The sequence below is a fragment of the Ranitomeya variabilis genome, chromosome 5 (assembly GCF_051348905.1).
Source record: "Ranitomeya variabilis isolate aRanVar5 chromosome 5, aRanVar5.hap1, whole genome shotgun sequence".
Classification (NCBI taxonomy): domain Eukaryota; kingdom Metazoa; phylum Chordata; class Amphibia; order Anura; family Dendrobatidae; genus Ranitomeya; species Ranitomeya variabilis.
This window is the reverse complement of record NC_135236.1, coordinates 616,856,830-616,871,674: the sequence shown is the minus strand read 5'-3', so window position 1 is coordinate 616,871,674 and position 14,845 is coordinate 616,856,830. Positions and strand designations below refer to the sequence as shown.

The following is a 14,845-nucleotide window of genomic DNA, read 5'->3' as shown; positions in this document are numbered from 1 at the left end:
GTGTGTTTTTTATATGTTTTTAATGTTTTTAGGACTGTAAGCACTTTGTTATTTCAATAAAGCCTCTTTTTTCTCTACTAGTGGTCTGTGTGTGCACGTCATTTGCGCTTCTTTTCTCTTCCTTGTGGAACTCTACGCTGCATATGTTGGAAAGAATTTGTGAGCAAAAGAGGGCAGTTGTTGACTACCAACATCAACAAGGACATCAATATTCAGTTCAGACTCCACACATAAGACCTCAGGAGTGGACATGGATGTCCGACATATGTACCATCCTCCAAAACTTTGAGGACTGCACCAAAATGGTAAGCGGCGATGACGCCATAATTAGCATCACCATCCCTCTTCTCAGCATTCTGAAAACCTCTCTGCTCACAATTAAAGAGCATGCCTTGCAGGCAGAGCATGAGGACATGGAGCAGGGAACCATACAGGGGGATTGCACTCAGTCCAGCCTCATGTCTTCTCAACGTGGATTGGTAGGCAATGAGGAGGAGGAAGAACAGGAGCTACTTTCATGCGCTATAGATGGTACTACAAGCACAGCTGTCAAACCTTCTGTTCAGCATGGATGGCCTGAGGACAGGGAGGAGGAGGATGATTAGGAGGAGGACAGCATGGTCAGCCGTCCTGTTGGTGAGGACACGGGAGTCTTGACTGTTAGCAGTCTGGCACGCATGGCTGACTTTATGTTGCACTGCGTTTCACATGACCCTCACATTATAAAAATTTTGGGTGACACTCATAACTGGTTGGTGACACTTCTAGACCCATGCTACAAGGAGAACTTTCTATCTCTTCTGCCAGAGTTAGAGAGGTGTACTAAAATGTTGCAGTACCAGAGGGCCCTTGTAGTCGAATTACTTAGAAAATTCCCATGTGAGAACGCTGGCAGCAGACGTCAGAGTTTGTTGAACAACCAAGGAGTCCAAGCGAGAGAGACAGAAGTACAATCCAGCTCAGTCAGGGGAACAATGGCAAAGTTCTGGGACAGTTTTCTCAGACCCTCCCATCGTGATGGCACAGAGGCCAGAAGTGCTGTCACAAGAAGTACAATGTTTGGGAAGATGGTGAGGGAGTACCTTGCAGATCGTACAAATGTCCTCCGTGATTCCTCTGTGCCTTTTAATTATTGGGTATCCAAGCTGGACACGTGGCATCAACTGGCTCTCTACGCCTTGGAGATCCTGGCCTGCCCTGCTGCTAGCATTCTGTGAGAGCGGGTTTTTAGTGCCGCTGGTGGAATTATAACAGATAAGCGCATCCGCCTGTCAACTGAAAATGCTGACAGGCTGACTCTTATAAAAATGAACAAGGGCTGGATTGGGAAAGACTTCTGTACACCCCCAATTTACAACAGCGAAACATAACCTCAAATACATTCTCTGTTTTGGGGAGGTGTATTCTCATGCACCCCTTCTCAACCACACATGGATATACGCTTCCAGATTTGGTTTGTTTGTTCTTATCCTCCTCCTTATCCTCATCCTCATCATCCAGAACCACTAAAGGACCAGGGTGAACGTGCTCCGTACTGTTATAGGCCGGTGAATTTTGGGCAAGGGGGCTGTGATGGCACTATTTTATTTATTAAAAAAAGGACCCCACATTGTGGAATTGGGCATTACATTACATTGGGCCTACTTCTTAACTCTGTCTCCCGCAATGTCTCCTTTAACTGCCACTAGATCATCAGGGTTAACGTGCTCTGTACTGTTATAGGCCGCTGAATTTTGGGCAAGGGGCTTGTGATGGCACTAGTTTATTTATTAAAAAAGGACCCCCCAATTGGGGAATTGTTTGTCAGCTCCCTACTTCTTAACTCTGTCTACTGCAACGTGTCCTTTAACTGCCACTAGATCACTTGGGTGAACGTGCTCTGTACGGTGAATTTTGGGCAAGGGGGCTGTGATGGCACTACTTTATTTAGTAAAAAAGGACCCCACATTGGGGAATTGGGCATTACATTACATTGGGCCTACTTCTTAACTCTGTCTCCTGCAATGTGTCCTTTAACTGCCACTATATCGCCAGGGTGAATGTGCTCTGTACAGTGAATTTTGGGCAAGGGGGCTGGGATGGCACTATTTTATTTAGTAAAAAAAGAACCCCACATTGGGGAATTGGTTGTCATCTCATGCCCTCCATTACAAGTCTCAGAGACCCACACCCCTACATTGGGCCTACTTCTTAACTCTGTTTCCTGCAATGTCTCTTCCTTATCTCCGACAACATGACCTGGGTGAACGTGTTCTGTACTGTTATAGGCCCCAGAATTTTGAGCAAGGGTGGCTGTGATGGCAGTAGTATATTTTTTTAAAAGGTACCCCCCATTGGTGAAACCACATCTGTGTTGGCAAAGACTTCATAACATTTGTGTACCTTAAAGAGCTCACTTGAAATGCTCCTTTTTGTGCGCCTGGTTGCTCACATTGGACACAATACACTTCATATAAATTTGATAAAGCAATGCTGTTAGTTTGGCTCAGTAGTTCATTACAAATATTTCTTTGTTGACTATATTAGTTTCTCTCCTTGAGAGCCATAAATTTGCCTGCCTCAAATGTACAAATGGCGAATATACAAATGGCAATTTGGAATCCAGATTAAAATACTGTATACCGAATGCATTCAGACAATCACATAGCTGCATTTCTTGTAAAACATTTACAGATGTGACAGACAATGCTCATAGTGACACAATTTTGAGAAATGTTTGTTTATTCACTGCACAAACAGTTCTAAGCCTCTATATGTTTGCTGTTTGTCATTGTAAAACATTAAGGTTTACTAAAACTCTGCCTGTGGTGGTTTGATCTAAATCCGTGGCTTTTATTTTCTAGGGGTTTATGGCCTCTCGTCTGATGACTCCATCATATCTCAGTTTCATACAACCTTGAAAGATGGCCACTTGAAGGGCTGGGTGCAACTAGAGTTACTACATAGTGTAAATCACTATATAAGACCAGAGAAACATGACTAAGACAGATGCCAAAACTGGGGTACCTGTACATGTGCAGTGTGCTGATACCTGCATAATTGGGGATGCCCATGCAGTGTAGGTAATCTCCCAGGGGTTCTCTGTCTTCGTGTTGCTTCTCTTATATTCCAGACGGATGATGTTTAAAAGCCTCTTGTGGATGATGTAAGTAAACTGTATGTAGTTAATCTTTATATATACATAATCACTATATGTATTTAATCCTTACATGTACTTATTAACCTTTGTATGTTAACATATACAAAAGTGTACGCACTCACAATATTCAATCATACTATTCCTTGAATTTAGTATTTTGCAATAAAATTGCATTGTATTGAAAGTACTACCCTTATTTAAAGCCGTATCTGAACCTTAGTGTTAAAAACATGGCAAATAAAATTGTCAAATTCTCCTGTAAATAATTCTGCAAAGAGGGAACCATCATACCATTAAAAAATACAAGTGGATTTTCATGGGCACATCCAGTATGTGGGTTCAAAGGCGTAATGGGGGTGCATATGACTGACTATGCAGCAGGGCTGGCCTTGCTGCCAATGTGTAAAACAAAGCAGTACAGGAGTACAAAATGCATATTGTGAAGTGGATTTGCATGGGCCCATACAGTATGTGGGTTTAAAGGCTTATTGGGGTGCATATAAATTGGTAGCAGGGCAGGCCTTGCATTCAATGCAACATTTTTTCAGGAGGCCCTCCTGGACATCTTATGAAAGGGGTATTGTGGTGTGTCATAATTCTTGGCAGCCCATCCACTCACAGCATAGGCTACAACAGTTTAGGAGACCCACTGATTAATAATAGCCCTTTAAGAAGATTAATGCCAACTGATGCACCAGTAAAAATAGGCTCTGTGACTTTAAGATGGATCTGCTTATGTGTCACACACCACATGGCCAGCTAGGGGTGTTAATTGTTACAATGACATTTCCCAGTGAATGAATTTGTATTGGTTGAAAGCAATGTTAAAGTTAAAAAACGCTTCAAAAGCGCTGCGTCTGAACTAAGCCTAAGTGGGGGAGGAAATTTTCGGTCTGGGGTTAAATATTTGGCCTTACAGGCAAGTCTTTAACCTGCAAAGGATGTACCTTGATATATTTCCAAGCAAAACCCGTTTTGGTTTTGTTTCCATGTGTTTTTTGTGGCACCGGGAAAAATGGCATGAATCTCAGAAAAAAATGATTAAGGCTGTGAACTAGGAGTCAGGAATGCTTCCAGGGGCGATCCCCATGATGTTCCTGTGTCATTTGAGCAGTGTTTCCATCATTTTCAGACGTTTTTAGACCTTAAAACGACCCCCGGGGGGGATCAAGGTAAAAATGCTCAGGTCTCACATAGACTTTCATTGGGCTCGTTGTTCTGGCCGAGTACCCGAGTATTCCAATTTGCTCAACCCGAGCAACGAGCACAAGAGCATTTTAGTGCTTGCTCATCACTAATCAAGATCCTTTGCTGGCAGCTCTCTTTATAATTGCTGACCAGTAACAGCCGAGATTTGCTCAATGGGAGACAAGTCCAGAGAAGCTGAAGGCCATGGTAGCATGTTGAAACCATCAAGCTGCTCACAGTAACATGAGCAACATGCACCTTGGCATTGTCATGTTGAAAAAAAGCTTGAGGAATGCTTTGGAGAACATACTGCTGGTTCCAGGACCAAATCAATGTAATGCTTAACTATTTGTGTACCTGGTATGGAAACTGGAGGATCCGAATATCATACATCATCCCTCCGCACCTCATAAAAACAGTTGAATATTCCTTATTGTCAGGAGTTCTTTTTGAGATAAGCAGCATAACCTCAAGATATGTAAATACATATTAGGCATTTTAATATTAAAAAAACACATGTTACATAGGAAAATAATGTGTAAATTAATATTTAAAAATAGCATTTTACCCTGATGTTTCTTCATATGAAGTAAACTATTTTAATATTACAAAAATATTTCAGATAGAAAAATAAATAATGAATAAATTAATTAAAAATATAGATAATCATTTAAACTTTCTTCAGCTTTTCTGTAGCTCATTTTTGGCTGTTTATGTTTTGAAAAGCTTCTTGAAGCGTTTCCCAGAACTTGCTTGCATTAACCTTTTTCATTTCGTCACATGGATGTCTGAAACATGGAGTCTAAAAAGAAACACATATTACTTATACATTATTTACCTATTTATTAAATTCAATATTTGTACTATTCTAAAAAAAAAAAACTTGTGAAAAAATTCCGGAATAAAGCCCTGCTTGTTGTGTATTTTATAGATAACTGACATACAGACAGCATTATTTGACCACAGCACCCTGGTGCATGCTGGGATACTCAATGGAGACGTCATCAGGGGGCAGAGGCTGCGGTTCCCCAGCAAGAGAGCGCACTGTCAGTGCACATTGCATGGAGAGAATGTGGCAAGCAAAGAGAGCAGAGACCAGCCTCGTCCCCCAAAACAGACGTCACGTTTGAAGATGAGGCTGGTTCCTGCTTGCCGCGTTCTCTACTTAAAATTTGCACTGACAGTGCGCTCTCCTGCCGACTCCTCACTCTCATTAGCCAGGGATCAGCTGCAGCCTGGACTCTCTCTTCATGTTCAGTTTGCCCAAAGGCAGGGACAGCGACACCAATGCTGATTGGGCACCAGGCATCACGTGTCACAACACAGCATCACAGCCCTGAGGATAGCGAGTGCCAAGAACGACGCCTGCATGAGAGGTGAGTATAGGCTTTATTATTTTATCGGGGCCGAACATTTAGTTTAAGAACAGTTTGTCCTTGTAGTGGACAACCTCTTTAAGAGGATAAAAACTTTGATGGAAGGACTTCAAAGCAGAAGTAATAGAACTAAAATGTGAGAGATATTATATGTGCATTGCATTATATTGTATATGGATACCCTGGAAATGCAAGGTTTGGAGAACATGACACATGCAAATAAGTTTGATTTTCCTATGTCTTAAGTCCGATTACTGCCCTCTGGTTTTAGGTGCATAGACAGATTCACCCCACTAATGCATATGTATAATTTACCTGATTCAAGTCTTCTAACGAGCAATAAAACACTTACATTATTACAAGCTGTAACACGCCTTTCAAAGGTTCTCTTAAGAAAAATTTGAATTTTTGGCAAGTTCAATTTTGCAATTTCTTCTTTATTTCCTTCATTATATACATTGATCCCATCTCGAAAGCAGGACAAATTGCAATTTTGTGACTAAAGCAGAAAAAAGATTTCTTAGCATCAAAAAATTCAGGTAATCTAAAATTGCAAGCCACAAAGGACATTTATTGGATAATGCAAAAAATACTGCTACCACTACAACCACCACCACTACTACTACCACTGCTACTATTACTACTACTACTACGACTACTACTAATACTACTACTACTACTATTACTACCACTACAACCACTACTACTACCACTAATACTACTACCACCAGTACTACTACTACCAGTACTACTACTACTGGCACTACTACTTCTACTATTACTGCGACTACTACTACCACTACTACTACTACCACTACCACTACTACTACCAGTACTGCTACTACTACCCCTACTACTACCGCCACTACCACTTCTACTATTACTACTACCATTACTACTACCACCACTAGCACAAATACTACTACTACCAGTGCTACTGCTACTACTACCACTACTACTACAGCTACTATGACTACTACTAATACTACTACTATTACTACCACTACTACTACCGCCACTACCACTTCTGCTACTACTGCGACTTCTACTACCACTACTACTATTACTACTAACACTGCTTCTACCACCACTAACACAAATACTACTACTACCACTACTACGACTACTACCACTATTACTACTGTTACTACCACTTCTTCTACTACTGTAACTACTACTACCACTACAGCTACTACTACCACTACAACTACTACCAATACTACTACTACTATTACTACTGCGACTACTACCACCACTACTACTAACATTACTACTACTATTACTACTACACTACTACTTCCACCACTTCTACTACTACTACACTACTACTTCCACCACTTCTACTACTACTACTATTACTACTACTTCCACTACTGCTACTACTACTACTACTACTACTTATAGTGTCATTTTTTCACACTTATCTAGCAGCAATTAAAATGTTTCAATTTATCCCATCTTGATATAATATCTGAGACATAGAGGCTTGTGCAGTACAAAGTATAAGTGATCAGATGATTGCAGGTTCTGAAAAAAAACATCAAAGCTATAGCAACAAAGAAACAAATTAAAAAAAATTTTTTAAAAGTATCAAAAAATAAAAAAATTGGAACCACATCACTATTCACCCTTTAAAACAAAATCTGCATACTAAGTATAACCATATTTGGTCTATCACAATATGACAGCAAACACATAAAAAGAAAAAACTAATCCAAATGCAATAATTGTGTCTTTATAGTCACCACACATCACTAAAAAATGTTGAATTGGCATCAGTGAAACAGTCTCCCTGCTGTGCAAAAAAACAAGCCCTCACACATCTACTGATGGAAAAATAAAAATGTTACTGGTCTCAGAAAATGGCATCAAAAACCTAAACTTTTATTTACAAAGTTTTGATTTTTTGCCACCACTTAAATAAAAAAAACTATTTAACTTTGGTATTGCTGTAATTGGACTGACCTGGAAAAAACATGCTTCCAGGTCATTTTTAGCATGCAATAAATACCATCAAAATAATTCTGTAATTGCAATTTTTTAATTATTTCATTCCACCTGCAAATTTGTTTCACTTTTGCCCTGCAAAGAATACAATCTCTTATAGATCTCTTATATGTTGATGCAAAAATAAATAAGTTATGGATCCTGTAATAAAAAGGTAAAAATGCAAACGAGAGCATGATAATTGGCTGGGGATGCAAAGGGATAATATAAAACAATTACTAAATAGCAATGTAAACTTTTTATTTCTATTTTTTCCTTGCTTTTGACTTAATTATTATCGTAAATGTTGCCCTAACCCTAAACCTTGTCCTAGATTATTATGTTTTGTAATTTATTTTCTGCAGGGTCCTTTTTACACTCTATAGTGCTCTCCCAGCAGGTATTTGTCACTTATCTCACAAAACTACCAGTTAGAGGAGAGACGAGGAGCCACGAGGAATGTTGTCCGGCTATTCCCTGCCAATAGGGTGGTGATGGGGTGTACATTATTAGCAGGGGCATGGTGATTTTACTGCTGGTTGCACTGCAACATAAAAAAGGCATGGTTGTAGAGTATAAAAAGCATCTCACCCCCATGGACCTAGGTGGTCGTGTCTGATCTACAAAAAAAGACCAATAACATGCAGTAGGTTTAAAATGGCGTGGGCCAAGTCTGGACTGGTAGTCTGGCAGACCGGGCAGATTTCCAGTAGGACTGCCTCCATTCACAAAGCATGAACTGCACCGACATTAGCAGCCCTGTGTTGTCAATGCACTTCTCATTGAGGACAGGAAAAAGACCTGGGTGACTGCATGCAGTGGTCACTTGACCAAAGGTCCTTGACTCACAGGGGAATGGAGGAACTGTGGAGGAGTTGCAGGGAGAGCTATCCCTATATTCTTTCTCCATTTCCAGAATCACCAACTCCTGGATAGGTGATAGTTTCAAAGTTTTAGTGACAAGAATGGGTTGGGGCAAAAAAATAGTAGAGGAGGGTAGGAAGAGGCACCATGCTGGTATCAAGGGTTTGGGCATAATGGCTACAACAGTGCTGCAGTGAGTAGGTGAAGATTTGGGGCACACATTGCAGCTGTTTGTGGAGGATTGATGGGGACACACAGTGTTGATGTCAGTGGGTGAGTGGTGGGCTGGGGGCCCACAGTGCATCTATCAGTGGGGAAAATATAGGGGAACACAATGTTACTGCCAGTAAGGGTGGGAAGGAAGCATGCAGTGCTGCTGACAGTAGGGGAGTGGCGGGGGCACACAGTGCTGCAATGAGTGGTGGAGGAGTGGGTGTAAAAAGTGTTGCTGTGAGGGAGGGAGTGGTGAGGCACAAAGTGCTGCTGTCAGTGGGGGAGGGAAAAGGGAACATAGTGCTGTTGTCAGTGGGGGAGAGGTGGAGACACAGTGCTTCTGTGACTGGTGGACGTGTGAGATACACAGTGCTGCAATCAGTGGGGAAGAGGAGAGGGCAAACAGTGCTGCAATCAGTGGGGGAGAGGAGAGGGCACACAGTGCTGCTGTGAATGATGGAGGTGTGAGGCACACAGTGCTGCTGTCAGTGGGGGAGAGGAGAGGGCACACAGTGCTACTGTGAGTGGTGGAGGTGCGAGGCACACAGTGCTGCTGTCAGTAGGAGAGAGGAGAGGGCACACAGTGCTGCTGTGAGTGGTGCAGGTGCGAGGCACACAGTGCTGCTGTCAGTGGGGGAGAGGTGGAGACACACAGTGCTGCTGTGAGTGGTGCAGGTGCGAGGCACACAGTGCTGCTGTGAGTGGTGGAGGTGCGAGGCACACAGTGCTGCAATCAGTGGGGGAGAGGAGAGGTCACACAGTTCTGCTGTGAATGATGGAGGTGCGAGGCACACAGTGCTGCTGTCAGTGGTGGAGATCACCACTTGCACGGTGAGAAAATGTCTCATGGTTCAGAGACGAGTTTACCGCAGTTCACCAGGAGAATTTCACTGTTGTGAACTTGAACTGCGCTGAACTCGCCTCTGCACCGTGAGACTATTTCCCACTGTGCTAGCGGTGATCTCCCAAGAGCGGGGTAGATTTCAGCTACAATGTATGCCAATTTTCTGACATACATTATGGGAAATTTGTCACAATGCATTAGGCCATGCCTCAGATCACTGCTAAGACTTCTTTCACACTTCCGTTGGTAGTCGCCCGTCACGAAGCATCGATGCGACGTACCGACGGAAGTGTTTGCTTTCACATTTCCGTCTGCGTTGCTGGGCAGGAAAGAGTCAGAGAGAGACATTTCCGGCCAGGCATGCGCAGACGGGAAAACTGGATGCGACGTACAGAAAAATGTTCCCTTGAACGTTTTTCTGTGACGACGGTCCACCAAAACCCGACGCAATCCAGTGCACGACGAACGCAATGTGTGGCCATACGTCGCGATCCGTCGGCAATGCAAGTCTATGGGAAAATGCAGGATCCTGCATTTTCAAAAATCGACGGATTGCGACGTGACACAAAAGACGGAAATGTGAAAGTAGCCTAAGGTTGGACTGACTCAAAAGTACAAAAGATAACAACATTTCACACAAATATTACTGCAAATTTTGCTAACAGAGAACTGGTGGTGATGGGATGATAAATATCCCCCAGTGAGTGAAGAAAGTGGAGCCCAATAATAAATGCAATGATAAATTTTCACATTCATACTACTTTTCTGACAGATATTGGTATTATTTAATTAATACTAACCATTGCTGGAATTCGAAAACAGTTGCATTCATTTTTCTTGTGGTCAATCTAATAAAGTAAAAAAGATACAGCCATTAAATGGGTTATCCTCTTGCAGAAAGCTTTTCTCTATCTGTCCATTTAAAAACAAACAAACTGGTCTTTACTTACCCTCCTAGTGTCCAGCGCTGTGAGTCCACCACTGATCTATTCTCCATTATTTGTCTGCATTGGTGACGCCACAATGTCATCGCCATAGACAATCACTGAGCTCAGTTGCTCTGCATGTGTACATGGTAGGAGCCTCGAAGAGTCGCTGAGCTCAGTGATTGGCTTCAGTCACTGCTGCAGTCAAGCAATGGAGATTTGAGGTGGCAGCGTAGACACTCTACTGCAGCCTAGGAGGAAAATGATATCTGAAAGGACACAACTCCTTTAACTATTCTACAGAACATGTGTGTTATAGGATTTTTAAAATCAATTTATATATTATATTACATATAGTAATATAGCGTTGGTCATTTCTTGGTTCACATTGGTAACTCCTCCTTTCAATTACAATAAGCTCTGGAGGTGGATTCTCATTCAGATCAATGTCCAGCCCATAGATGTTAACAGATCATTTAGATATAAGAAAAATATGGATTTCTCTAGAATAAGACATTGGATCACAAATATCAAGATATCATTTTATTCAACTTTCTATTACATATCCGCCAATGTAGATGGCTTATAAGGGTTAATGCTACTGACAAATTCCCTTTAAAGTAATCAGAGATTTTCCTCTTTTACAGAACTCGAATCACCTACATAGAGACAATTTTCTGTCTACCTGCAGCCACCACAAGAGGGAGCATGGGAACTGTCTGTATACAGTTATAAAATGAACTGAATAGTAAGCTATTATGCACTCAGTCTAGTGGTGTCTGTAGATAAAGATAGATTTAAAAGATAAAATGCTCTATGTTGAGGATTGGGCACTCCAAATGAGAAAAAGCAAATATGTACATGGATATGTTTTACAACTGTAATGTTTTTTTTATACAGCGGATATTAAAAGAACTTGGAAAAACTGAACATTATGGAAGATAAATGTAATTTTCTGTGAAGATACTTCACTACAGGGCTCGCTTAGACCATCGTATTGAGAAGATGGCTCTCAGACCAACATTATTCCATGAGGCCATTTCACTTTGAAATCATAAGACACACAACCGTTCAAGTTTATAGCTGTGAGAAAAAAAATAAGACTGCACTTGGATGACATCCAACTGCAGTACGATTTCCGCAGACTCACACAACAGAGAAGACTGAGAAATAATGCTCTCCATCTTCTTCTCATCCGAGAATTGGATCACACTTGGCACCACTCTCCACTGGCTCTTCCCAGAACTGCTGGAACTAATTGGCAGGTTTCTCACTTTTTACACGTAAATGAGAGACTAGTCTCCTCTCTAGCTATGGTCCCAGGCTGAATCGTCAAAGAATACATATTTTTGTAAAAATGATATACCTGGCTGAAATTTTACAGCCAGACTGCAGTTTATTCTGCCCAATGGTTTGGGCAGCATGAATCACCTATATGAAAGAATTACCCATACAAAAAGAAACTAATTTTTAGGAAAATAACTAATATGATATAATGACATGTTACACAAAAGTGAGGGTCATAATAAACCCAGAGTGTATATATCCTTTAAATTTTTTTTTATTTAAATACTTAATTAAAATAGTATTGCAAATGTCCACGTATAATACACCGGTGTTTCAAAAGCCTATCCTATAGTAACGCAGTAATAGAAGGGGTTAAATTTTCTAGTGAATTTAGACAAGAAAGACCTGGATGCAGGTAATATACTTACAAGCATGTAGTGCCGCTTGTTGGAGTGTCCCAGCTGCCCCAACGAACGTTTCGTTATGTCTTCATTTTGGCAGGAGGTGACAGAATGAAACGTGCGTTGGGGCGGCGGGGATACTCCAACAAGCAGCACTACATGCTTGTAAGTATGTCACCTGTGCAATTTATACCTGTGAGTGATTATCCCTGCATCAGTGCTCAGAAGCCTTTGAGATACCACTGTCTATGCACCTATTTTAATTAAGTATTTAAATAAACATTATTTTAAAGGATATATGCTCTGTGGGTTTCTTAAGACCCTCACTTTTGTGTAGCATGAATCGCCTGATAGCTTTCCTTCATTTAATTTTTCTTTCAGAAATGAGTAGTATATGGTATATGGTCCCATATATTCAAAGTATATTTACTCTGAAAGGCTGTGTATGGGAGAATGTTATACCTGGCTGTAATCATGCAGCCGGGCTGCCATTCATTTGGGGAGCATGAATTACCTGACAAGTACCCTTGTGAAGGGACAAATTAAGAAAGATTCTCCATTTTGTGCTTTTCGACTCCATTTTGCTGTTCTAAGATAAATTTTGTTACTAGGCTAAAGTTTACAGCTGTTATGAGACCTTGATTGTTGCAATTTAGACAGGACATGAGACTGAGAGTGTATTGTTCTATGAGACTTTGACGCACCGACTGTTCCTGCATTCTTATAGGTTAAGAACTGTGAGCGTGTTCTTTTGCTGATTGGTTGAAGTATAATTTTTATGACTATGAAAAGTCATACACAATAAACGGGGGCCCAGAGATCTGCTTGATCCCCCCCAAACAGAGACATACGTCTCCGTCCGGTCATTTTCAGTTGCCGGCAACGCCCTGTAGATTAATTTGGAAATCACTGAGCTAACCGTGAAGGATCACTTTAGATCCTCCCTCAACACCCTTTGCTGGCAGATATGTGCTGATATGTGAGGGAATGTTGGACCTAGCACATAGAGTGCTGGTAGAATGCCGATGAAAACAAAATTCCCACAGAACAGAAGTGGATGGAAAGTTACAAGGCATGACAACTGCAACAGTTATTGGGCATATTGCACTGATAAGATAATAGATAATTGATAGCAGAATTAGAAAAAAAGATCCATTATTGAAGGTGACATGCAGAAAAATGATAATAGACAAGATGTAGGGGCCCCAAGTCTACCTGTCTGACCGCAATTCATGAATGCAATTTTTTCTTACTGAGCAAGATAAGTGATTGAGTAAAAGATGAACATCTCCACTCAGCACCGCACCATCTCTGGCTTAAATTTTTTTTTTTACTTTTTCATAGTGTACTATATCATGTCACATACAGTACATGATAATATCTACAGATTCTGACAGCAGTCGCGTTATCTGTGGAGAAACCTAGCAATAACAGATGACATCACTGGAATAAGACACACAATGTTCTGGCTTTTTCTACTATCGTGTTTTCTAAGACGCGAGTGCAGTTAGATTGAAGAAGACAGTCAAAGATCATTTTTTGTGATATACTTACATCCAACCCAGACGTTTCATTACACGGACAGCTCATATTAAGCTGAAAGAAGAAAAAGTAAAAATCAACATAACATAATTTGAACATAATTTACATTTTTGTACTTAAAACTCCTAAAGACCAGACAGACGACACATTACATTTTTTACCTCCTTTATATGTCCTGCTAATGTCATGCCTTCAGTCACACTGCAAGGACTGGCCGGTGCCCCTTCCAAACTAGAAAGTGCAGACAACAGTAAGACGTAAGCCAGCATCTTTACTTTGAAGATCTGCTGAAGTAATTGCTCCCTAACACGGCAACATGGCTTAAATTCACAGCATTATCTTATTTGCATAGTCCGCCTACAATTCCTAAAGACATCTTAAATTTTGGTTTTGTGTGGGAAAAAATGTTATCACTGGAAAACATAAGAACATCTTTGTTCCTAGAGTATCTTTGCTGCATTAAAAAAAAAGGGGAAACCCTTATGACATTTTGTACACGGCTTACTGTTTTAACCTGTAATTTTAGTCATATGTACAGACAATGCATCATTCTGGAAATTTGGAAATTTACATCCTCAATACGTATGTAATGTTCTTTAACCCATTAGTGACCGAGCCAATTTTGACCTTAACGACCGGGACAAATTTTTGAAATCTGACCAGTGACCCTTTTATGCAGTAATAACGTTTGGAGCTCTTCAATTGATACCACTGATTCTGAGATGATTTCTTATGACATATTGTACTTCATAATAGTGTTAACATTTGTTCTTTTAAAATATTAGAAATTAGGTGAAAATTTTGAAAATGTCGCAATTTTCAGACTTTTATTTCTTATGCCCTTAAATCAGAAAGTTAAGTTACACAAAATAGTTAATAAACAACATTTCCCACAAGGGTTAAAAGTTGATCAGCATTTTCCTATTTTTCCAACAAAATTTACTAAACCATTTTTTTAAGGACCACCTCACATTTGAAGTGACTTTGAGGGGCCTATATGACAGAAAACACCCAAAATGACACCATTCTAAAAACTGCACCTCTCAAAGTCCTCAAAACCACATTCAAGAAGTTTAATA

General features: G+C 40.6%; 1 protein-coding gene across 1 annotated transcript; it reads right to left on the bottom strand.

Annotated features, from left to right (window-relative positions):
• Positions 1-5,024: 5,024 nt before the first annotated feature.
• Positions 5,025-14,035, bottom strand: LOC143775121 (uncharacterized). The gene is made up of 5 exons (XM_077262964.1): positions 13,928-14,035; positions 13,779-13,820; positions 10,411-10,458; positions 6,056-6,202; positions 5,025-5,129 (listed from the first exon to the last, which is right to left on the bottom strand). Exons 1-5 carry the CDS (start codon positions 14,033-14,035, stop codon positions 5,025-5,027), a joined length of 450 nt encoding a protein of 149 aa, XP_077119079.1.
• Positions 14,036-14,845: the final 810 nt, after the last annotated feature.

Coding starts and splice junctions, on each gene's coding strand:
- LOC143775121 (XM_077262964.1), bottom strand. CDS start 14,035: ATGCTGGCTTACGTCTTACTGTTGTCTGCACTTTCTAGTTTGGAAGGG. Junction 10,459..13,778: donor ATGAAACGTCTGGGTTGGAT/GTAAGTATATCA, acceptor TTACTTTATTAG/ATTGACCACAAGAAAAATGA. Junction 6,203..10,410: donor GTTTTCGAATTCCAGCAATG/GTTAGTATTAAT, acceptor TTTCTGCTTTAG/TCACAAAATTGCAATTTGTC.